At 39.1% G+C, this 27205-nt stretch overlaps 1 protein-coding gene and 1 long non-coding RNA gene across 2 annotated transcripts; both read right to left on the reverse strand.

Annotated features, from left to right (window-relative positions):
* Positions 1–606: 606 nt before the first annotated feature.
* Positions 607–21424, reverse strand: LOC131248858 (acireductone dioxygenase 2-like). Its single transcript, XM_058249347.1, has 7 exons — positions 21273–21424; positions 10448–10559; positions 10270–10364; positions 2701–2815; positions 2464–2588; positions 981–1051; positions 607–878 (listed from the first exon to the last, which is right to left on the reverse strand). The coding sequence occupies exons 1-7, from the start codon at positions 21288–21290 to the stop codon at positions 815–817; spliced, it is 600 nt and encodes a 199-aa protein (XP_058105330.1). The 5' UTR covers positions 21291–21424; the 3' UTR covers positions 607–814.
* LOC131248859 (uncharacterized) lies at positions 6447–10263 on the reverse strand. Its single transcript, XR_009172506.1, has 2 exons — positions 10062–10263; positions 6447–9980 (listed from the first exon to the last, which is right to left on the reverse strand). It is a non-coding gene; the product is annotated as an uncharacterized LOC131248859 (long non-coding RNA).
* Positions 21425–27205: the final 5781 nt, after the last annotated feature.

Consider the following 27205-nt stretch of genomic DNA (forward strand, 5'->3'; position numbering starts at 1 on the left):
TTTAAGTTATAAGAACATGTTCGATTGAGTTCCGATTCGGTTGATCATATCAATCCAGTAACACATTGTGCTGACCACCCGCCTCGATCATCTATTCCGATAGACGAATCAGTTATTCATCTTTGTTTTTGTTTCGATTATTTCTCTACTTGAATATTATTTTATCGATTGTAATGGACCATACATTTTGAATATCAATAAGGTCCATACTGTTTAGCCTTATTTTGTTTATTTTTACATTCTTATTCATTTGAGAGGCATACAAACTTAGAAAGTAGTGAAAGAAAAAGTTCTTAAGGCCGTAAAGTCGCATCTATTGTTATAAGGGAAAAATGAACACATTCGAAAGAGCTAACCCCAACCCTCTCACAAATTGCCTGAATAGATCACAAACTGGTGGTTGAGAGGATAACTAGATCCCGGTGTAGTCTCCAATCTGTCCATCTCGACGCAGGGGACACCAGCGATTCAATCAAAACCTTTTTGAGTCGAGTGCACTCTGCCACGCTCATGCATTTTACCCTAACACGAACAATCAATCCAATCCCTCGCTTACACATGTGGCCTTGTTTGATTGAATTGGCAACAACACCAAGTACAACAATATGAAAAATAGAGCAAGCATATAAAGATACGAATTCAACGTGGTTTAGTTGATACTAACAACATGATCCTCAAAAGCCATCATCTCATCCAAATAAGAAAGCCCATACATAGCTTCCACATAAGGACGATATGGAGAAATTATTAAAAGCCACAACAGTTTTGGGAGACTAAGCAGCAACAACAGAAATGCATCTACCAACAACACCTGTCAATGAGCTTCGACAGCATGGCCAGTGGCTTCCTTCTTCACAAAAGCTTCAATATATTCCTTCCTGAAGATTCACAAACCTTTTTGAGAATTACAGGAGAAGACAGGGCTGAGGGGAATCAAACCCAGCCATAGAAATGCAAATTTGCAAGAACAAGCACATTACCTTGCAGGAAGATGATCATGAGGACGGTTATACGGAGTCCAGACTGGTTCACCCACAAACAGCCGCATCGCCTACAAAATGCATCATGTAGGTACATAATTCCTAAGGTGGCATTTCACTTAGATGGTGGAAACACAAACATAGTCTAGCAGGATGGGATGAGTAAAGACTCAGTTGAATTTACCAATTCCATTCGCATTTTTAGTCTAATCATTCTCTAGTCAAGTTTTAACCAAATTTAAATGGGGAAGAAGGGATTTTTCTGCCGAGTCTAGTAGTTGTCCCTTCCGGCTATAGATCAAGTCCAGCTGAGCTTTTTTGAACTATTCACATTTTTCTGAATTATGCATGGGTTTTCAGTTCTGAGAAGTGGGGCACATTGTTCGGTAATCGAGACCACTGGTTTGTTACGTCATGCCATTGAAGAAACATGCCACGGTAATTCCCAAGAACGAAAGATTCCAGTGACTAACATTAGGACCATTGGTCTATTTGCACACAAGACACGAGACCTTTTATGATGTCTCCCACATCTTTGCAAAGTATACATGCACTTTCAGTTCCAAGAAGCAGGCTCCATTGTTCAGCAATCCAGATCATTGGTATGTTGAGCCATGCCATGGGTGGGACACGCTGCGATGATCTCCCAGATCGAAGGATTACAGTTACCAACATTAGGACTTTTTCAGTTCAATGCAGATCATTGTCAGGCTTCTCTTCTTAGCCAGCGCAGAAATCAGAAGGTTAAGATTGTCCAATGGAGAGGAGATTTTTAAGGAATATTCATCTGGAATGGACACGACAGATTGCCCCATCTGAATTATTGAACCATGGGCCTCACTAATCAAAATCGAAAAACATTTGCACACCATGCGAGGATGTGGCCCATGTATCATAAGTCCTTCTAAAGCATCATCTTTCAGTTCTTACAAGTATCCAGACCGCCTCTCGTTAAACACTAATTATCCATATAAAAACTGAGGACGGTCGCCAAAGATAAAAGCACATCATCCATGTTTGTTTTTATTCAATAAAATTTCATCTGTTCTATGCACATCGAATGTGCAAGTTAAAATAGCTTCTCTGGTTTAGAAAAAAGACGGCATTTTTCAAAACTCAGCCTTTGTTACTGGGGTTTTCACAGATGCGTGATCCGTATTTTGTGGTTCCAGATAGTTCATCTGGTGGACCCATCATGTGTAGTTGATTGACCAACTGTTCTCCACTGGACAAAACCAGCCATTCAATCAGTGGACGGTTTTTTTCATCGGGTGGAGACTTGCATTCGTCCTTCTTGAATGCTGGTTTTGGCCATTTAGCAACAGCTCCTGTCAGTTTGGGGTCCACCAGTTGAAAATCTGGACATCAATGAAAGTGAGTTCCTTTCTGTACAAACTTCTAGCAATAAGTAAAATGCTGATAATTCAAGCCTAGCATATGTTTCTATTAAGAGAGGAACAGACAATAAAATAAAATAAGATACCTTGATGTAGTTGTCGGAATCCAGTGTAAAACGGTGATAAATCCCAGCAGGTAAAACAATCATGCCCCCTTTCTTCAATGCTACACGGATCCAACGGTCATTTTGGTCTCTCACGTCAAAATATCCTTCACCATCATAAGAAACCAAGAGAAAAAAAACAAAAACAAATAGGTAAATTGAGTGGCATCCTCAAGTGATGGTGTAAGATTCACAACCACAACAGTAAATGCTATTTACCACTTCCATCTAAACAATAACGGATCTCTTCATCAGTGTGAAGATGCTCCTCAAAAAAGTCTTTGATCTTGGCCTCATAATTTGGTAACTTTTCTGGGCACACCTCAATAATGTCCTGCAAAAATGACAGCTCCATCTTGTTTAACATTTAGTATAATACAGCACCATCATGATCCATCTTTCTCCATCCTTTGAGATTTGCTAGCATTGCTTGCCCTTGTTAATCTTGCCTCTTGTGCCTTGCCACATGGATGTTCATCCAGTAGGTCTCACAGTAGGGGTGCAACTTGGGTTGGTTGGGTCAGGTTGAGGGTGACTATGAGTCCAAAACCTGACCTCAAATTGGGTCGACCCGTGGCCCAGCCCAACCCGATCACCATATATCCTCAACCCTAGCCAATATCATGTTGGGTTGGGTTAGCTAGGTTGGTTGGTCGGACTGGGTCAAGTTGCGACTAGGATATCAAAACAAAACCCCACCAAGTGTACAGCTAGGCCTGGGTCCACATGATGGTTGAATCAACGCATGCCATGTGTCCAGCTGCTGGTGGCCAGCATAAATATCACACACATATACAGAGTATCAAAACCCCCGAACCTGATTGGTGCACACAAATTCCACGCGTACCAGGTTTGTGTACAGAATCCAACTAGTCCACAGGGGTGGGCCCATGATGTAGGACATGAAAATTTAAACATGTTATGCAAGATTTCAGGCTTTAGATCATACTAGTTCAGAAACAATCATACAAAATTCCACATCCCACATAAAGTCAAGCACTCAACAAGGGGAATCTATGCGAATCTAGGCCTACACATGCTAGGGCTAGATCAATTAAAGTTATAGACCAAACAATGCTTAAAGGAGAGTAGATTCAGCCACACATGCACGGGAATATTTTCCCCAATCCAAGGGATTCACAAGTTTCAGTTCAAGAAACTCTAGGGTTGGAAATAGGGCAAAAAAATTGAGAGTTTAAGACAATCTAGGATTAGGGTTAGGGAAATCAGGTAAGAGAGGAGTGAAAGAGAGGAGAGAGTGAACCTGAAGCCCGCCTGCGCGTGTGGACAACAGGCCACGCCTGATGCACGTGCTTTGAGGGTTGTCCGCACGTGCGTGGGGCCCACGAACCCAAAAACCCTCTCCTTGGGGCTGGTCAGCTAGGGTTAGGCTACAAACCCCCCAACTTTCGGCCCGATCCGACGTACGGTCCGTGCGTGGTGCTCCATCGAAGTTTCAACCAGATTCCAGAAATCTGCTGTGGAGAAGGAATGGCTGCAAAATAACGATGGATTTGCAAGTGGAATGACTGTAGGAGAAGAGGAATATAAATGGTAGAAGGTGGGGGCGAATCAGGATGAGTGTGGCTTTGCACCACGGTAGTAGCCCTTCGAAGAAGGGAGGGTTTCGCACCCGATTAGGTTTTCACAACTCAAAAAGGAGCAGAAAAACGCAGAAATTTTATTCCAATCATCAATGAGAAAAAAGACTACGAGGGGTGCCTATTTATAATAAAATCTTATATCCCAAAACTCGCGCTATGTGCGCAACCTATTACTTAGAGACGAAGTAACGACAAATAACAACTAACAAAGTAATCTAAACCGTCAATGATGTTCCTAATAACAATAATAACCAAATTCAAAGTACTAAATCGTTTGGAATAGTGGGCCATGATCATGAGAACCCATGGTGGGATACACATGACAATTGGGTCCACTTCAAGGAACCAAAACGCAATCCTCTAACTAGGAGACCCTCCCTGGACTTTGTCATCGATCCAGATCGATGGTGGAGCCCTCCTCCTTGGGTATGTGCGTAGGGGGGGCGTGCGTGTGCGCGTGACGTCCCCATCACCCCACCAAGAAAGTTGCACACATACACGCACGCACTTGTAAGTTGTACTTAACTGTCCATGAATCAAAGGTTATGATTGTTTGGACAAAATTTGATTTTGGCATTGTGGCTTAGCAACAGTGTGTCCCACAATTTAGTCAGTTCACAAAAGTGCCTGCATATCAAGTGTCATTCACAATTCGAGTATTCAAATATCCCATATGGCATGAAGATTAATGTGATGGGATTTCCAAAACCAAAAAAAAAAAAAAAAAAAAAACATTCCTATAATAAAATCATCAAGCGAGACACACTAAAGAAAATTATGGACAATCAAGAAAAAGAAAATCCAAATTAATGTGGTGGTCAAACGATTGTTGGATTGATCTGATTTTTGGGCCATCCAATTTTCATGATTAGGCGACCCTCCAAATTAACCACATGGGATGAAGATTAAAGAGTCAATCATATGCATTATGCTTTTCAGTTCATAGGAATAATGCAAGTGGGCCCAGATCCTTTGCAATCTGCAATGTTTGTGGAAGAAGCATACTCTACAACTCTTGCTCGTGAGGTCCACAGATGTTTCGATGCATCCCACCCGTCCAAAAGGATATAGCCACCATGATATTGGGACAACTTAAAAATAAGGTGATCCAACTATCGTGTGGACCACCACATGAATCCAGTATTTTTGTTGGTTGTCCATTATTTTCCATTATTTTCTATGGGGTCAAGTTTGGTATATCACCTTTTGAACCCAGTTAAAAATCAGGTCTAGTCGGGTTTGGGTCGAGTCCATGTGATGGACCCAGTTAAAGTTGGGTCGGACCGGGTCTAGTTAGTTTTAATAGAAAAATTGTATATATTTAATATACATTGATTATTCTAGCAAAATAAATGAGGCTTCCTAAACCACACACATCTAAGAGAATCTGCTTACACACCATATGTGTCTCAAAGTGACATATGTGAGTGAGATCTATTCCATCCATCGGGTGGGGCCAACCATTTAAATACCCAATGGGTACCTGAAACCGATCGAATTTGGGTCTGGGTCCTTCTAGATATAGACCTAGACGTAGTTAGCCCGGGTATGGGTCCTATAGAATCCAACCTATTGACAACCCTACATGCAAGTGAGTAGCTTGTAAAATAAATAATTGACCGTTCACCAATTTTTTTTGTTTAGTTGTCCTGTTATTCTTTTACTCATTTGGCATACTTGATGGCAATCACTGACTAAGGATCATGATTTTTATTTTTTATTTTTTATTTTTTGAAAGATCTAAGGATCATGATTGTCAATATTTATTTGTAAATGAACTTTGATTGTCAATCACCAAAGTTGTTGATACATGGGTCTCAACCAATCTTAGCATTTTTTTCGCCCACGAAATTATCATACACGTGGTATGCGTACACCAATCTGGTGTGGGGGATCTTGATATTGTGGTGCATATGACACTTGATATGGTAGCCACCTAGTAGCCGTACACATGACAAACTGACTATATTGTGGGGCCTGTTGTTGCCAAGTAATAGACCATTAATCAGATTGGTTGGAACCGACTATATTGTGGGGCCCACTGCTGCCAAGTCATAGGCTAAAAATCAGCTTGGTTGGACAATCCTAGCCTCTTATTTCTAGGGAGCTTGTATGCTGAAATAAGGCCATCGGATATTATCATTTTTTTTATAGTGCAATAGCAGTCATGAATTAAAAGTTGGCATGAGTTTGGTTCATTCTATGTTTAAACAATCTGAACGGTTTAATTTGCATCGCTTACATTCATTGGGTTCAATCCTTCGGCGCACATTCATCATGCATCATGCTTCAACAAAATATCAAAAGATTTTATATACAGAACCAAAAATAAGAAAATACCTCAATTGCACAACACCACAATTCAAATCACGTGCTATTTCATTATAATCCCACCATAGAATGAATTGGATCTTAAAGTATCAAAACAACTTTAAACTTTTTAGTAAACTATGTTCTAGAAATTTACATGATGCCACATTACATGTCAAACAAGGTGGACAAGAATACTCCAGCTCAAAACTTTGATTTCGAGTAGCAATGTCAATACTACTGCTACTACTGATGTATCTGAAGTATCATTTAGATGTAAAGGGGTGTATAAAACAGTTTCTGCTGTGCGGGATTATTTTATAGAGTAAAAAACAGCTAACAGGGGAAAGCCAGATTGTGCAACAAGCAACTACTGTTTAAGGAGTTAGGGTGTGCCAGCTCGAGGAACTAGCAGACTTAGACAACATTTAGAGAAGGGTCCTAAATATCCATACAACAACAAAGATTTGAGAAAACACCCCCTAGCTTTCACATAAGTAGGTAAAAATGGTGTTGCTAATTGAAATTTCAATTATTAAAATTGTCGGGAAGCACTTTCTAGGACGATTATTGTTGACAACTTGCCTTTCAATTTTGTTGAAAATGAAGGGTTCTAGTTTTCGTGTATTATCCTGTGATCTACAGCTCAAACTTATTCACATACCATTGTAGCTAAGGATAACATGGAGTTGTATTTAAGTGAGAGAGAAGTTGAAAAAGAAAGTATAGCCCTAGGCATAACGAGGATGCCTACCAACCTCTAAACTTCTATAAAAAATAAAAATAAATAAATAGAATATGTGCCTTATCGTGCATTATATTGATATGAATTGGAAGTTACAAAAGAAAATTATAAATTTCCCTATGATAACTAATACCATATAGTAGTGAGGTTGTTGAGTGTAATATTAAGTTATACTTGTTGACATGATGTATAGAAGAATTATGCACAATAACCATGAATAATTTGAGTCCCAGCACTGATTCAAACTTTGAAGAGAGTTTTATAACAAGAATGGGTTGATACTAATAGTTGAACTCTTTCACATGCAATAATGTGCACACATCTTAAACCTCATTGTTAAAGAGAGAATAAAAGAGGTCAAGACTTAATACTTCATATTCGTAACAACGTAAAATATGCAAGAAGTTCACCAAGATATGAGTTTTCCGTCATGACAATAAAAATTAAGGAAGTATGAAGGGAGAGTTGATCATGAGCAAGAGGTCATTGTTCTTAGATGTTTGTACACGATGGAACTTTGTATAGAGTCTACTTTAGGGTTTCAGGTTAAGGATGGATCCACTATGGAGCTAGATTGGAATCTAGCTAAGCTTTCACGAAAAATTTTAGATAATTTTTAACCTAATAACAACACAAATTTTACTTGCTATGGGATTTTGAGTAAATTGTGTGCAAATTGAGGAATTTTGTGCAAATTCTGTATTATTATCAGGCTAAAAAAATTGGACACAATTTGCATAAAATCCCATGAGGAGTAAAAAATTTCTGTTACAATCAGGTAAAATTTTGCACACAATTTACATAAAATCCCATAGGGGTAAAATTTGTGTGTTGTAATCAGGATAAAATTCTCAAAAAAAAAAAAAAAAAAAAAAAAAAAAGCCACAAAATCCTATCTAGTTTTTGTGAAAATTCGTATTGGTGCCTAGCCAATCTACCTCAATAAGGAACCAATCCTTAACTTCTTTTTGATAATTCAAATCATGTTCTTATAACAATTCAAATGCCTCTTGAAGCTGTAAAGCAGAATATAACATAAAGCATGTAGAGTTCCAGTATGTATAACCATTCAAGCACAACCGCCTCAGTATACTTTGTGAATTTCTCACATTGTTTCGGATACAAGTATGACGCTCATGACCACTTCCATATCTTTTACAAGATATGTGCACAACAACACGTGAAAGAATTCAGCTTCTATTAGCATTTAGCATTTCATTCTTTTTATTGAACTTTCTCTTTAAAATCTAAATCGCAAGATCATTCAAACTCACATTATCTTTGGTTATTATCCACAATTTTTCTATACTTCATGCCAACAAATACAAGTCAATATTATAGTCAATGAACTCATCACTATACAACGTTAGTATCACATGAAAATTTATAATATTCTTTTGTAAATTCCAATCCGTATCAATATGATGGCAATTAGACATATCAAAGTTTGAATAGAAGTCCAGAGCTCATTGGTGACGCATACGTGTGCTAAGGGCCCCGATTTCTCTTTCAACTTTCTTCTTTCACTCAGTATAGTTCCATTTAGTCCTTAGGCATAGTGGTACATGATATAAATTTGAGCTTAGATTGCACAACATTATAAAAACTCTAAACCCTTCACTTCCAATAAAAATTAACAATAAACTCATCGACAATACTCATTCTAGAAATTGTTTACCAATAGAATTCTTAATTGAATTTCCAGTTAGCAACATTACTTGCACCTATTTACGAACAGTTTAGGAGTTGTTATTTGGAACAATTGTTTATGCATGGATATATAGGACATTCTCTAAGCATCGTTTGAGTGTGCTAGTTCCTTAAGTAGCAACACACCCAAACCCCTTATAACAGTAGTTAAATGTTGCATGATATGGCTTTCCCCCATCAGCACTTTATAATTGTTTTATACAATCTTTTATAGTTACATGATACTTACAGATACATTAATAACAATAGTAGTATCGACATCGGTGCTTAGATTTGGAGTTAAAGCTAGAGTATTGTTGTTCCCATGTGTAGCGTTAGTGTAACATGTAAAGCGGCATGATATGTTTCTAGATGATAGCATACCAAAAGGTCAAGTTATTTTCATATATCCAACTCATCCATTGGGTGGTAACAACATCTGATGATAACGAATAACATGTGATTTGAACAGATTGTGGTGTTGTGCAGGTGATTATTTTCTCACAACCAGTTCTTTATAAATCTTTTGATACTATCATACATGATAAACATGCATTCAAGGATTGGACCCAATGAGCATAAGTGATTCAAATCAAATCATCCGATGGCCTTGTTTCAACAAACAAGCTCCCCACAAATCAAAGGATAGGACTGTCCAACCAATCTGGTACGTGATTAACGCTGTAGCAGGCCCCACAATGTAGTTGGTTTTATTTGAGTCAATTCATGCCACGCGTGCAGCTGTTGGGTGGCCAGAGCTTCAAGTGTCATACATATTGGAGTATCAAAACTCCCTCACCAGATTAGCGTACAAGTATTTCACATGAACACAAAACCTTGTGGGTGGGGCCCACTGCAGTGTAAAGCATTGAAACTGTCCTTAAGACTCACCTCTAAGATATGTTGCTCCTTGCTCAATGTTGTTGTTGCATGCACAACTTTTGAGAGAGAGGAAGAGATGAGTGGTTACGGGAGCCTGAGCCTCACCCAACCCGACCCGACCCAACCCAACCCATCCTCAACCCCACTGTCCCGACCTGACTAAAATTACGGACTGAGCCAGTTGCGGTTGGGTTAAGCCAACCCAAGTTGCACTGCTATCTCACAGTGGATGGGCCACATGGCAAAATCCCATTGAAATACGATCATCACTGTCCATAAAAATCCCATTGAAATACAATCGTCACCGTCGATACATAGATCTTTACAAACAATGGTCCGCATTACAACACCTGTGTGAGGATGGTGAGGGGCTTCAATTATTGGAGTCCAAATGGCCCATCCATAGTGAAGCACACAAGATGAATGGTTTGGACAGCCATGTTGTAAGGCACAAGCAATGATCGATGACATGTGAACAAGAAATAGTTAGCAAGCTAGGGAAGTTTCTCGCTTCTAGAAATAGGGAAGGAAAGAAGAAAAAAGGGGAAAACCCCATACCATATAGGTGTAGCCCCTGTCTTCACGGATTTTCTTCAACTCCTCATCAGTTTTGTAGTTATCAGCATTTAAACTCCAACTGAGCACGCCCAGCTCTGCATACAAACACGATTGCTCTCAGAAAGTCAGATTGTAATACGAACGGGGATGAAAATAATTATTTTGTAAAGATGTGTGCCTGCAAGTTTGTCGAAGGAAATAAACTCCTTGGGATTGCAATGATGGGGAAGTCTCTGATCTTCATCACTGTCATCCATGTACCAGGCTTGGATGACATCCTCTCTTCCATCCTGTAGCAAAAGGCAGATTACAATCCCATCACCTTACTGCATTATGATCTATGCAATTGTTCTTGGATAATAATAGAAATACAACCATGTTATAATAATAGAAATGCAACCATGATAAAATGCCAAAGCCATCCAAATACATCAATATCCAGTCAAATCTAACACCTATTTTGGATGTCACACTAAATGGCATTTGGTGATATTTGCATGGTGACTGCTTTGGTTATAAAATAGCATTTTGTTTGGGAAAGTCTGGAAACTCCATGTCAAAGCCATCTTAATGCGAATGTTTGTAAAACCAGTGCTTTTTCTCAAGTGAGTGTAATCCGGCTGGCAGTAAATTCCAGCTGACACCCTTTGAACTGAATGCAAATATAATAACATCAAAACACAACCTAAGCCATTAGGATTTAGGAGAACATATGCCATCTATCATACAAGAGAAAGGCTTGAGCATTCAAAACTGACTAACTGGACTCATGTTCCCATCAGCAAAAGCCATGACACTGAAAATGCACAAGACTTCCTAGGCATAACCTGATCATCCATACCACCTTGGCTACAAGCCTGTTCACAGGCTTCTTGTGTATGAATTGACTCCCCAACAAGGTGTCCCGTATTGGTATCAGTTGGCGTAACGGTGACCTCCAAAACCAATACAGATACGGGGGCGTAACGGTGATACGGGGGCGTAACGGCCCGTAACGGCGCAATTTTTTTTTTTTGCTAAAAAAATATGAAAAAATATGGATTAAATCCGGAATATTCTAAGCATTCCAAATTTGCATTCATTTATAAATTGGAACATGTTTATGGTGGTTTAACGGTCCACTCTTTGGTGAGAAGTTGTATCGGGCTGTCTGATGAATTTATGAACCAGATAACCTGAATTTGACTACAAAATTCATATATTTAATTTTCTAACTATCTACTATCAATGATAGATATATTAGAATGAATGTAATATGAAAATATCTTACATTTAGGTGTTTGCAATTATTTTTGAGGGCCAAAATTCATACGTAAATAGAAAAAAATATAAAATGGCACCCCAAATATGTAAAATGCACATTAACATGTTCTACTATGATTAACACATCATATGACATCATTAGAATAGCAAAAGAATCATTAAAAAATGATTTTTCGAATTTTCAAAAAAAGGGCCGAAATAAATGCGTAAATAGAAAAAATATATAAAAATATATAAAATGGCACCCCATATATGTAAAATGCACATTAACATGTTCTACTATGATTAACACATCATATGGCATCATTAAAACAGAAAAAGAATCATTAAAAAATGATTTTTCGAATTTTCAAAAAAAGGGCCGAAATAAATGCGTAAATAGAAAAAAATATAAAATGGCACCCCAAATCTATAAAATGCACATTAACATGTTCTACTATGATTAACACATCATATGGCATCATTAAAATAGCAAAAGAATCATTAAAAAATGATTTTTCGAATTTTCAAAAAAAGGGTTAAAATAAATGCGTAAATAGAAAAAAAAAATATAAAAAATATATAAAATGGCACCCCAAATCGGTAAAATGCACATTAACATGTTCTACTATGATTAAAACATCATATGGAATCATTAAAACAGCAAAAGAATCATTAAAAAATGATTTTTCGAATTTTCAAAAAAGGGCCAAAATAAATGCGTAAATAGAAAAAAATATAAAATGGCACCCTAAATCTGTAAAATGCACATTAACATGTTCTACTATGATTAACACATCAAATGGCATGATTAAAACAGCAAAACAACCATTAAAAATTGATTTTTCGAATTTAAAAAAAGGGACCAAAATTCATGCATAAATAGAAAAAAATATATAAAAATTATTAAATGGCACCCCAAATCTGTAAAATGCACATTAGCATGTTCTACTATGATTAACACATCATATGACATGATTAAAACAGCAAAACATATTAAAAAAGTATAAATACCTATTTTTTACGAATTTCTGAAAAATGGCCCACCAAGCTTTGATTTTAAAAAATCTGTAATATAATGTGTTTTTATCTCAAATGTCTAGCTAAGGTTGGTCGAAATTAGTAGTAGGAGTGAGAAACAGTTTGGAAGCAAGAGGTTTCAAAAAAACAGCAAAAACAGAACTTAAAATGAAAAAAAAAAAAGTTACCGTTACGGGCCCGTAACGGCCATTACACCCCGTAACGGGCCCGTATCGGCCATTACGGGTACAAAATCGGGTAACGGCCGATGCGACCCCGAAACGCGTAACGGTTCCCACCATTACCATTACGTATCGGCCGTTACGGCCGATACGTAACTGTTTTGGCACACCATGCTCCCCAAAGGTCCTTTGACAATACATCCTCTATATATGGGAAGCCAACATAAAGCCTCTTGTACAATCTTTCAAAAAATTAATAGATAAATAAATAAAGTCACTTGTACAATGTCCTCCAAAAGTAACCATTAGACAATGTTTGGATAACGGTTCATTGCAGAGAGGACCAAATCAACTAGCAAGAGACACATCTCCATATGAAGTCACTTGATGTAGGACGGTGGCTGTTAGATGGTCCCAATCAGCCACAATCCCAATCCCAATCCTTCAAGAACAAATCATCATCATCATTTAAGCCTTTTCCCAATTAACTGGGGTCAGCTACATGAATCCTGTTCTGCCATTCCATTCTATCACAGGCCATAACTTCAATTAGACTTATGGGAGTGTCGTGCACTCATTGCCGGTCCCAAGCCTGACAAAGGAGGGTTAAGTCAGGTTGGCAGCCGGTGTCAAACATTTGTAATAACTTTAAGAACAGTTTAATGCTATAATTCAAAAATAAACGACTAATTACAAATTTAGATCTTTACATACAAGTTGGAAAGCATTGAACAATCCAATAATGATTTGCAGCACTTGTAGAAGCATAGCACTACACCCCACTTAAATTGACCATCACCAAATAGGTTCTTAGGAGTCATTCCCAAAAGCAGCAGAATCTCCACAATGCATTAAACTCCAATTTTTCATTCAACTAAAGGAATCTTTTGCATTTATATTTACTCTTCCAACAACAAAAGGAACCCTAATTTAATCCAATTATTCATTAAGTCCAATCTTAACCCTCTATTTTACGTACGAAGTTGGAAAGCATTGGACAATCCAATAATGATTCGCAACACATTGTATAAGCATAGAACCGCAGCCCTCTTAAATTGAGCATAACCAAATAGGTTATTAGGAGTCATTCCCAAAAGCAGCAGAATCTCCACAATGCATAAAACTCCAATTTTTCATTCAACTAAAAGAATCTTTTGCATTTATATATATTCTTCCGACAACAAAAGGAGCCCCTCCAAAGATTGTGGGATTTGCTTGGCTTGTGGGCAAGGGCAAGGTGCTCATGGTAGATAACTTGAAGAAAAGAGGCATGGTTATTCCTAATGTATGTTTGTGCTGCATGTCAATGGAGGAATCAGTGAATCATCTATTTATTCATTGTTCCTTTATCAGCCATATCTGGATAGATTTTCTGTCTCATTTCGATATAGCTTGGTCTGCCCCAAATTCGACAGGTAGACTATTAAAGGCTTGGCATGGTATCTCGGTGGGCAAGAGAAGGACGAAGCTATGGAGAATGTCCCTTCTCGCCATCTGGTGGGCAGTTTGGGAAGAAAGAAATAGCAGATGTTTCAAAGGAATCTCTAAATCGGTGGAATATGTAGCTGCTAGAGCTAGAATGTTAGTTGTTGAGTGGGCCGTCAATGTCGACAAACTAAAGGACTATAATTTGCTGTTTCTAGGAGTGTAGTAGGCTGTGTAGCTCCCTCGGTGGTGCAGCCTCGTTTCTAATGTTTTCTTTCTCTTATTAATATAATACGTAACTTCTCCAAAAAAAAAAAAAAAAAAACAAAACAAAACAAAAGGAACCCTACTTTAATCCAAGTCCAATCTTAACCCTCTATTTTAATCAAATATACATTATTAAAGTATCTGCAAATCAGGTCACAACCATACAAGCTTTCCATTAATTGTTCGGAACTCCAGGTCATAATCCCATGATCTAGGGCTCACTTGAATGAAAACTCAATAGGCTTTCAAACAGGACCGATTTTGTGTCATTCCGACATGTTTGGTAAGATGAAAATAATTTATGTCAAGAGATAATTACAAAGATAAGGGAGAAACGTCCCGCTCACTCTATTGATGTGGGTAAATGAAATGTTTTGCCTTGAGGCATGGCAACAAACTTTGTCAAATAGGAAGAGTTCAAAATGCTCTAAAGACTTTTGACACGCAATTGATGAAAAATTAGAAATTGCCTTCCAGGATTACCGGGCCCAAGTGCTACTCAAAAAGGAGTCTCAACAAGTCTCTCAGAGTGAATGCCTCCGATTTCGTGGCAACAATGGATCCACCTGGCCACCGGAGAAGGTGAAGATGATACTACCTTCACCATTTTGCGACATGCCCTCCACTCTACATAGACCAAGGCTGCACTGCAATGAGCCATCAAACTTAAGTTTCTACAACCAAGCAAAGGCGTGTCTCCAAACAATGCAATTTTTGAAGGAGATGGCCTCACTTTTCACCACCAAACACCAATTAGAAAGGGAGAAGACCATCTTTGCAATCAGTCACCTTCTCAAAGAGATTTTTGGTGTCATAATGTCATTAAATATACTTTTTTTAAAAGGTAATGTCATTGAATATACTTTTTTTTTTCCAACAAATCTCCCAGTAAAGAGCCATTGAAAGCATTCTCCACATGATTGGCCCCTTTCCATGAAAGGTCCTCTCCCCCAAGCAGCAAAGACCTAACCAAGGGTTTCCTGAAAGGCCTGTTCATTTTTTAAAAGATTGAGAAAATGGGTTTAAAGTGTTAAGCCAATGATACAATTGAATGACTAGGTGATGCATGGCCTCTACATCTTTTCTTTTCTTTTCTTTTTCAATGGAAAGAAGGATGTAAGCCAACTATTCAATGGGGGACCGGAATCAAGTCCTTCGAGTCTCAAAGTAATAAAAATAAATATAATAATAATAATAATAATAAATAAATTTATTTAAAAAAAAAAAAACACTTTTAGCAAAATGGGAGATATGGTGACGAGGAAGAGGGATAGTGGAAGAAGGTACTAGCCTTCTACGATGTAAAAATAGATTTCGGATTTAAGGTGGTATAGGTGCAACACTCCTTGTTATAGAGCATCAGGGGTGTCGATAGTGGTTCTCAATGTGAAGTAGAAGTTCCTTAGAATAATCAAATTCAAATTTGGTGATTTTAGGAGGACTGTTGGTGCACTAAAAGGCCATTATGCATGGAATTCAAACCTTTGTACCTTTTTCCTATTCCAAAAGGCAATGAAATCAATCGACTCATCAATGGGAAGGGGATCAAAGGATGTGGGTGATACCCTTCAAAAGAAATGAGGGAAACCAAAATTTAGAATCTTGTGAAGCTCATGGGATTTTTTTTAAAGATAACAATTTTATTAAGAAGCCTGCCAGAAAGCATGGAAAGAATACAAAGCCCAGCTAGACAGAAAGAAAAGAAAAAGAAGAGGTAGCTCTAGCTGTAGATACAAAAGGGACCAATTCCTGAGCAAGCCCCATAATCCTCTTCACTACCCCATCCACCCAACTTCCAGACAATTTTAGATGCCTTTCCGCTAACCCCTCCATGCCATCCCCATATGAGGTTCTCTACTGACTTCAACATAACCCAGGCTGTTTGAGCCTCTGCTAGGAAGAACTCCCACACACTATGAGCAAAGGTACAGTGGATAAACAAGTGATTAATGGATTCTGCATACTTCATGCACATGAGGCATATGTTAGGGAGAATGAGAAACCTTCTTTGGAGGTTATCGATAGCAAGGACTTTCTTACGGCCAACAAGCTACACGTAAGCCACAACACGAGGAGAGCCCCATAATGCCAATAGAGTTAAGGGAAGGAAGTATGTGTGGGCCGTGTCGATGTGGAGATGAGACTGTAAAAGGAAGTAACCGAAAAAATTCCCAAACAATGTTCATTCCAAATCAAAGAATCCTCCAGTTGCAAGGAAGGCACAACCTACTTAACCCTATGTAGCAGGGCCACAAACTATAAGCTTCATCATCGGAAAGATTCCTCCAACTGGGAGGGTACCAAACAACAGCTCCACCACAAATAAAGAAGCATTGAGAAACGAGGATATGAAGGTCTAAAGCTAGGATAGCTAACATTGGGTACTCTTCTTGCATCGTCCTATCCCTGCACCATTTGTCCTCCCTGCACCATTTGTCCTCCTAGAAACGAACCCTATTTCCCTTGCATAGAGAGAAGGAAATCCCTCGTCTAAATAGGTGATCCACCAAAGCAATAGCTTTCCATATGCTATAAGCCCCATATAAGGATGATTGCTTCATGAACGAGCCCCCTTCCTCCACTCCATACTTGCCCACAATGATCTCCCTCCATAAACTTCTTGTTTCTGTGCCAAGCCTCCATAACCATTTTTTGAGAAGCGCAACATTCAATAGTCCCAATTCTTTACTCCCTGCTCCTTCATGAAGCAGTTTGCACACCTCCACCCATTTCAGGAGGTGGAACTTCCGCCCATCATGAGCCCCTCTCCAATGGAAATCTCTTCTCATCTTATCTAGACGCTTTAACACCGATTGGGGGCATCTAAACATAAACATAAAGTGCATGGGCATATTAGAGAAGGTTGTTTAATGAGAATATTAAGAAGTACAGTTTTCCAAGGAGAGGGAAGGGATAAATGGATTTGGAGAGGGATCACCTGGTGCCTTCTTGGTTATATCATGTTGAACTAATATGAAGGGAAGAGGGTGATAAGGTATCCTCATGAATTTGGTCATCTAATCATCCAAGAGCCATGACGTTTACTTGGGTAACAAGGCAGAACAAGACGATCGACCATCCAAGGAGTAGGATTGGTAAATGGGTGACTTATGCCTCAAAAAGGCATTGAACCATTTTCTCATCACTATCCCTTTTTGGCGGAAGTTTTGGTGGCGGTGGTTAAAGCAATTCGAAGTGTGATGGGTAATGCCAGAAGCAATTGATTTAGTGATGGAAGCTTGGGAGAAGGGAACTGGGAGGAGGCAAGAGGAGGATACTGTAAAAGCTATCATTCTTAGTTATTATTTTGTCAATTTGGGAGGAAAAATAATTGAAGATTATACAATAACTCAGCCAATGCAAACCAACTGATAGCTAAAGTTAAAAGGCAAGTGATTTCTTGGGAAATGTTCTTAAAGGAGCTTGTATGACAATTGAGGGAGGGCATATATAGAGAGAGCGAACATGTTGATGCAAACTAGAATCCACATGAAGCTAGTTGCGAAAACTTGAGGCAATTTGTACTAGACATTTGTAGCAAGCATGTAGGATGAATTCGCATGAATCAAAGATTGCACAAGGATGGTCTAAATTAGGTTATAAACACACCTAAGAACTAACTTTTAAAAAAATAAAAAATTTTAAAAAAAAAATGGAGGAGAAAAGTACAAAAAACATCGCGGGTTTTTATAAACCCATTTACTTTGGACTGTTACGGCGCCATAATGGCTTAACCCCATCCAACATTTTTATAATGGGGTGTAATAGCCCCATATGGCATAACAGCATGGACCCTTAGCATTACGAAATGGCCGTTATGTAACTATTATTGAACACCTTCGTTGTAAGTGACTTACCTATAACTCACAGACAATGTTTTTAATAAACAATATAAGTAATAATATTAAATTAGTTTCATTTCTCTTTCTTTACCTTTATACTTACCCGTTCCTATTACTTTAGGTTGCGTTTAGTTGCACCAAATATCATGAAATTTAATTAAAATTTCATTATTAATTAGTCTAATTTAGCACAAAATATAATGAATTGGTGCAACCAAGCGCATCTTTGATTAAAAATCTAGAAATAGCGTGTAGTGTAGCTTACGCCTCACGTTTCAGAGGGGTGAATGCTACGCTACACGCTATTTTCTATTTAAAACATTGCTTCAAGGTAGTGTTTGGGTGTGAAATTCACCCATATGTGAGTTACAACATGTTAGTCACTTATAGCTTTCACTTACAACTGAAAACATTTGCTTGAGTTGTGTTTTCACTTCCAGGTAACTGACTTATACCCCAATGGTTTTTTTTTTTTTTTTAATTCAGTGCATAAGGACTCTCTCTCTCTCTCTCTAGTGAGCTCCACTCCCTCTCCCTTCTACCCTTTCGGCGAGCTCCACTCCCTCTCCCTTCTGCCCACCCTCTAACAAGCTCCATTATCTCTTTACCTTCCAGCCTCTGTCCAGCAAGCGCCACTGTCTCTGTCCCTTCCGGTGAGCTCTCGTTTCAAGTATAATTTTTTTCCTGCATTTTTTTCAGAGAACTGCACGAGAGAGAGTTTAAAAGAAGATGGAAGAAGGCAGCATGAATGTTTTGAAATAAGGTTGCACGAGAGAGAGGGTTTTGTAATAGTGGTGTCAGCTTGATGGACAGAACCCGTGTAACCTAAAGTGGTGTGGGGCCCACTGCAATGTCTGTTTGACATCCGCTCCGCCCATCAGTTCTGCTAGATCATTTTAGGGCGTGAACATAAAAATGAGGCGAATCCTAAACTTAGATGGGCTACACCACAAGAAACAACGGGAATTGAATGCCCACCACTAAAACCTATTGAGGCACAGACGTTTTGGAGAAGGTTGATATTTGTGTTTTCCCTTCATCTTAGTGAGAATCACGTTACAAGCGATTTGGATTAGAAATAAAATGTGGGCCAAGGAAGTTTCTATGGTGGGAATTGACCACCCCACCGTTTAGAATTGTGCGGCCCAGTTGGATCTTCGATTTGCCTTATTTTTGTCTCCCATCTTAACATGAGCTGGCAAAATTAATGGATGGAGTGAATTTCATGCAGACATCACAATAGACACCATGGAGTTTTGGATCATATGGTCTCATTTTTAATTGTTGCTTATATTAAGTAATTCTACATTACATGTATTTTGAATTTGTGAGCTATTTTTGTGGCTCATCTAATGACTAGATTAGCCTAAGAATCAGCTCAAAGATCTATCTAGATAGGCTCAACTCAATGGCATATCTCATGCCAAGCTTTTTTTTAATGTGATTTAAAGATTTTGGAGCAACTCCCTGCTTCAAGCTTTGTTTGGTGTGAATACACATTTCTTACTTGTAAACACTTTACAGATTTCCCAAACACAAATAATAGTTTACCTATAAGTAACTTACAACTTAAATCCAAATAGACAACATGTAAACAACTTACACTTGAAAGTCACTTTCAGGCGTAAGTCACTCACAACTTAAAAAGGTAAAGGCATCCAAACAACCTTGATAACCAGAATTTGGAAATAAATAATTCTATTCCAAGAGAATTGAATTCTGTCAATCATTTTAGGCAACTTGAAATTTCATTCTGCGGAATCCAAAAACTGTGTTTGGGAACTCATTGTGTTAAATTCAAACAAAGATACAATAAAATCAAACAATATTTTTTGAAACTTGGATGATATTTCCTTTTGAAAAGAAAAGCTAATCTAATCAATTTCTTGAATTTTCAAATTGTTGGTGATCGATTTTCGGCTGCATGTGTGCAAGCGTGCCAGAATTGAAATTGCGGCTTAATTCAAACCGAATAGCTATGACCCCAAGTGCCAAGATAGGTAGACACGTAGTGTATGATCAAGATCTGATGTGATCGGCCGCCAATTCAGTCACTCGCTCAATGTGTAAACAGGATCAAGCGATATTCAGGGGGTGGGGTTCGTACTCTGATGATGGATTACACCTTTACCTTCCATATGAAAGGATTTTTCGATACAAATAAAAGACAAATGAGAAAATGATTCTTACAGTCGGTCGCGAAGAACAACTGCAAAACACCTTTCTGAGTGAAGAACTGAATCCAGTGTGCGCGAGCGTAAACTCAAATTACAGCTAAAATTACCAGCTACTTGATTTGCGCTACGGATTACACTACGGAATGTAAACGGCAAGCTAAAAGTAATCGATTACACTAAGGAATATAATTTACTTGATAGGAAAAGTAAATGATTACACTAAGGAATGTAATTGACTGATAATTGAAAGGATAGTTGAAAGATAATGTTTGGTTTGATTTAGTTGGTATGAGACAACTTTTTTATGTTGAACTCTTTTGCTATTTATAGCTTTGATCCGACTATCTAGATCTTTCTTATGTTATGACGGTTACCATAACCGTTCACCACTACTTGGCTACCTCTGTTTCTTCTTCTGCCATCTGTCCTGTAACTGATCCTTCACGATCGTTCTTCCATCGGTCGCTTAAACAATGACATGGCATTGGTTGATACGTCCCAGCTTTTGTTACCAAGAAATCTTCTGCAAATCTTCAAATACACCATGCGGATCCGTACAGATCTCACATAACCTATTCTGATTGGTTCTCATGAGGAATGGCGATAATGGGGATGAACACAAATAATACCCAAAAATCAAACTACCGCGAGAAGCAGTAACTGAATTCGAACAGAGAGCTGCTGACTAATCAACGGTAGAAAAGAAATCAGAGATCTTAAACAATAACAAACAGAGTGGGGCTTTTGAGAGCAGGAGCAGGAGCGGTTCAGGTTAAGCTAGCGATGCCAGCGGCGCATATTAGCTATCGACCCTTGAGAATAGATGGAAAAAGAAAAAGGAAAATTACCTTGCACGAGGCGTCCATCTCTACTATCTCGACCGTTGATTTTCTCCCCGCTCTCTCTCTCTCTCTTATCTCCAGAGCTTGGAAACGACGCGAAGGCCCTACTTATAGACGGTAAGAAAGTCGTCGAGCCGCTGGATTCAATCGAGTCGAGATAGTGAAAAGGCTAAACTACCCTTCTTGTATTTAGAAAAGGCGAGTGACATGATACTCGGTCATCGTATGATGTTTGATGCGCAGGCAGTTGAAATTGTAGACGCGGCATATATCAACTACAGATGAACAGACTAAATTGTGGAATCCGTTGTCTCTAAGTCATGGTTCAAAATCCAGAGTTTTTGAACAATTCCAACGTCTGATTCGCAGCCACTTGTTTGTTGAAAAGGGACCGTTGGATATTATCAATTTCACCGTCCAAATGATTGTCCACGAATCGTATAGTCAGATAATATAATATGCCTATTTAGATAATATAACATGCCTATTTTTAATTTCATGGTACAACTTAAATGGGACAAATAATTTTTGGGCAGTTTAATTTGACTTTCTTCTATGTGCCACATATGTAATTTCTAGTGCCTGCGTATCGCCAATCACACTCTGCCAGAGTATCGCAGTTTTCTACAATGTGGTGCAGACTGATTTTCTGACAACCCTAAAAACCGACCAGATGCGTAATGCGTTGCACCGCCAACAGGTATCCCCGTGGCACGACGTGGCGTGAGCTCTGTGGGGCCTACCGTGGTGCATGTGTTTTATCCGAACCGTCCATCCATTTTGCCAAGTTTATTTTAACAGTGGGATTTAAATTCCCACTGTTTTTTTATTTTATTTTTGGTGTAGTCCACTTGAGCGTTGGATCTTCATAAGCTTTGAACTCATGCATTGTGTAAAAACGGATGGATGGCGTGGATAGTCCTGTGGCGGGTGCTGCCCTCAATCCGCTTCCTGCACCTAAGGCTGGTAATGGGCCCCGCAACACATCCAGTCCGACAGATTAATTTGGCTGATGGGCCAGCCCAACTTGGGCCTGGCATATATGGCCTAATTGATTTTTGGGCGGGGCTTGATTTCAGCTCAACTAGTTTTAGCCCACCAAGCCCAGCCCAACCTTTCTTCTATGTAAATCTGTTATTTCCGATAAATATCCGTGATTAGGCAGCCCATGCATCTTGAACGTAGACAGACTCCTCTTAGAATATATTCCTTATGCCTGATCAGGTGGCCCACAGTTTAAGAGGAAAATGGACGGCTAGGAAAATTAGTGATCAGTGGACGACCGGTTTTTGGGACTCAGCCGTCATCAAAGTGAAATCAATCGGATGAATGGCCGGGATATTCCACACGTGTGTCATGCTGACACGCCGATCCATCTCATGCACGCAATTTGACTTAGGGGGGTCCTCCCTCATGGTTTATTTTAAAGAAGTAAGCAGATACGGGCCGTTCATCAGTTGGAGACCACCAGTAAGGGCCGAAATTTTCTCTTTTATATCTCGTCATGCGAATTACTTATTCTTATAAGGAAGGAATTCTACCATGATATGATAGGGTGGGGAATGTCATACGGATGGACTTTCCGCATGCATCCAACCCACAGATTATTTGGCTGGAGATATAAACATCCAACCAATGGAATTTTGCCAACCTGAGTTTGAATCATTTATCAATTTTCTTTTCAATGGTCGGACTTGGTGGCCTTCAAATATATGATAGGAATCTTTACGCGGAATTTCCTATTAGACACATGCACCATGCCACCCACAATTTAAACCATTTCGATTTTTATGCCCATCTCCTTGTGAAAACTAAATTTATTTAAAAGTCTCTTTCGAAAATGAAATTAATACAGATTGCCTACTTTACCCGTGGCCACTAGACTCTGCTTCATGGGCCTCACCATGATGTATGTGTTTTATCCACTTTGTCCATCCACTTTTACATAGCATTTTTAGGGCATGATACCTAAAATGAGGGTGATCTAAATCTCAATATAGGAACCACAATTTAGGAAACAGTGGTGATTGAACGCCTGTCGTTAAAAACTTTTTAAGGGCTATAGAAGGCCACAAAAGTTCTGGATGAAGCTGCTATTTGTGTTTTCCTTTCATCCAGCACGCATGACCTAATCAATAGGTTAGATGCCAAATAAACGTTACAGAGAGCCATATAAATTTTTTACTAGTGGCCATTCAATCACCAATGTTTTCTTATGGTGTGGTTATGTGAATGCTCAGGCAAAATTTCTCCCAGGCTGTCCCACTAGTGGTCTTACTTAGACCGCACGGTAGTTGCATGAATCGGACAATGAATGAATATATATATATATTCGTGGGAAAAGGTTCTACTCACGAGAACTTTCCATGAGGTCAAGCTGTGTGGGTCCCATTGTGATGTACGTCGAACATCAACACCGTGCATTTGATGGGTGTCCCCTTTAAATTATGGGATATCCCAAAAATCAACCGTATACAGAACTCAGGTGGGCCATACCATCTAAAATCATGTGAAGACATGCTTAAAATTTATAAAGGTACTTGGTGAGGCCCACCTAAAATTTGGATGCATATGAAACTTCATCTAACCCCTCATCCAAGTGGGACACAAATAATGGATGGGCTAGATTTGTGAACCACATTTGGTGGGCCCAACAAATGATTAATGTTTTAATGAAAGGTTAACCCCTCTCAACTTTTGTATGTGGTGTGGCCCACACAAGTCAGGGATTGACTTAATTTTTAAGCCCCAAGCCCACCATGGAATGGTGCATCTAAGTGATGTGGTAGATGGTCGACATGCATCACGGTGGGGCTCACACAGCTCGACCTCATGGGAAGTTCCCATGAGCTCAATCACATAAAACCTTTTCCATATATATATATATATATATAATATGCTTGGTTGAATGGGAGATAACATGTTAAGGCTTATATCCAAAGTATATTCAGATCCAATGAAACCCATAGGTAAGACCTCCATACTCGAACCTTGCGGAGGGATTGATAAGAGAATGTAATGATTTTAGGTACTTACTTAATATGGGCAATAACATATGAAGGCTCAAATCTAAAGTCAATTAAGATCCAATGAAATCTATATCTAAAACCTTCATACTCAACCTTACAAAAAGGTTGAGAATAAATCTAATAATTATACTTATACTGTTTGTAATACCTCATACAACATACTCGTGTTCATGCATTGATCAAAGTCGCCACTAGCTGTAACGCCTTGAAAATTGGGTGTCAAGTAAAAGTCCAACTCCCGAGTTTCGACGCATCACTTATGCAACATATTTAATGATGATTAAATATTATTTGTATTAGTGCATAAAACATGAATAAGATTAAGCCAAAGCAGCAAAACATAATCCAGGGACAGTTGTAATACGCAAGCGGAAGACTTACTAAAATACGTATAGCGTTATAACACAGCATAGGTCCCCAAAGTGTGTATGCATTGCCAGGTCAATAATTACATGTATTGTTTCCAAGTACAAAACGTCAAAAATGTGATAGTCCACTATAAGTAGAACCCTGAAGCCCCGTCGATCCGGATGGCCTAAGCGAAACCACCGGAGAATTGCATATATGAGAACTCATCCTGATCACCATAGTAATCGGGCTCCACCTCTTGAGTTGCATCGTCATCTGCAACTAAGATAGAGCCTGGTGGGTGATGAAAACACCGTCCCAGAACATGGGAGTGAGTGATCAACTCAGTGGGATCATATAGCAAAGGTTAACATGTTATCAATTCAGTCAAGCAGTAATGATAAAGCAGACATATCGGACATTTATATATACTCTTATTAATGCAAGGATGAAATGTAAGCATGATGCATGTCCTCGCCTATACTCCCTCGTGCGACACCATCTTACGGTCGCGGCATGCTTTCTTCCATCTGTGCTCTTCAACCCGGGGCACATGTAGTGCGATGGAATGAGCGTAATTACCGAGTTATTATTAGTTCCTTTCATACAGCAGGATTGTGAATCTAAGGTACCTCACTTATATCAATTCCCAAACAATGATCCAATCTAGGGTCGTCAATCCTAGTAAATCTCATACGGTGTTACGGTTCTAGGTCGCTGCAAAGGGCTTGTCACCTTATCAGTGCAGGCCTAGTGTATTCCTGTTAATACGTAAAGGCTCGTCGTCTCTACGCAGTCTTAACGTACGCTCGAGGTCACTACAAAGGGCTCGTCACCTTATCAATGTAGGCCGACAGCTTGAATACAGTGTCTCATACCACCGTATTCGGCTCACGAGTCTGGGTTACTCACTGGTCACTACGGGGAGGCTCGTCACCCCAGCGTAGGCCGACAGCTCGACCACGGTGTCCCATACTATCATGCCTGGCTCATGAGTCTTAGCAGATCGAGGTACTAAGGTTAAAGAAATTTTCACTGGTGAGTTTGGTACCTTAGATTCAAGCAGTAGCGTCCATATATGGTGAACATACATCGGGTCAATCGGGTTACTTGACGAGCTCGACTAGTATGAGCGCACGTTGAGTTGACCGACATGAAGTGCGTAAGCACTCCATGTGGCCTAACCACTGCCGACATCCCAAGTACAGCTCGGATTCATCAATCACTTTCTATGTGGCGAGAACAACCTCAGCCACCAAATCAGGGCCTATTACCAATTGCCTGGACTATATCATAGTCCCAACCTCATTCAGTTTCCACAAGTAATCATACGAGACCGTCAAAGCAATAACGGACAATAATTCAATTTCTACTATCACATGATCATGTAATGAAAAGCAACGTAAACATGAGTTTACACACATTCATTCCATAAGGAAGCAAACATCATAGTGTAACATACATGGAGGAAATCATACACATAATAAAGGTAGCCGAGATTCATATCTCAAGCCTCAAACAAAGTACTTCTTAGTAACAACTAGCTCATTCAGACATTTATACAAACACTTAGTCAACATACATCTTCATACATGATGTATGTTGATCACACATGTATTAGGCCAAATCCTTTCACTAGGGAGTTGCCCCGTATACCACACACATATACCCATGGCGGATAATCATGGCATGCATGAATCCAGGTTCCATATTCATTTAATCATTTCCACAAACACGTGGGCTACACACTTTAACATATAAAACGTATATTGGCGGTGACGTGATTTAGGGCAAGTCCTTTCGCTAAGGAGTTGTCGCATATATAACAAGCATATACCACGACAGATAATCATGTTAGGCACAATTCCAAATTCCATACGTATTCAAATATCACAACATATACATAGAATACACTATATGTCACATAGTTCATATATACTTGTAAAACGAAACAGACGACGCATTTCGCATGTAAAATAGCACCCATGTCAGTTATAAATCATTAACCGACATTGAAAGCTTTGAAAACCATAACCAATACGTCTATAGTCCGCACCTTACGTCGGTAGACTCGTAGTAAACTCAGTTTTAAAAGTTAAGTCTTGTCTACAGCACCACAATAACTTATAACAGGAAATAGGTTAGCTAATTCATCTAATACACTAGTCAAAAATCTTAAGACAAGTTAGGGTTAAGTTTTCTTACGTAAGAACGGGATTGATATCGCCTGTATAACGACACAGGAGTGGTGGCTAAGCACGTGGAGCGTCAGGGAAAGATCCCAACATCTATCTCTCACTCTCTCTCTCTCTTCCTCACTTTCTTCTTCTCTTTTCTCTCTTCTTTCCCTTAGGGTTTGCAAAATTCGTATGGCATATGAGAGAGAATGTTTAAGGTCCTTATATAGGCCCAGGTTTGATGAGAATGACCCCAGGGCCAAGGTATACTTAGATTATATTCAAATACGGACTGTTCCGGTCCAACGGAGCACTTCTGGTGGCCCATTTTTCACGTGTGGTCGGACTTAAGCTCCCCGACCATGGATCTAGGTGAGGCTGAGTT

This window comes from Magnolia sinica, chromosome 6 (assembly GCF_029962835.1).
Source record: "Magnolia sinica isolate HGM2019 chromosome 6, MsV1, whole genome shotgun sequence".
NCBI lineage: Eukaryota > Viridiplantae > Streptophyta > Magnoliopsida > Magnoliales > Magnoliaceae > Magnolia > Magnolia sinica.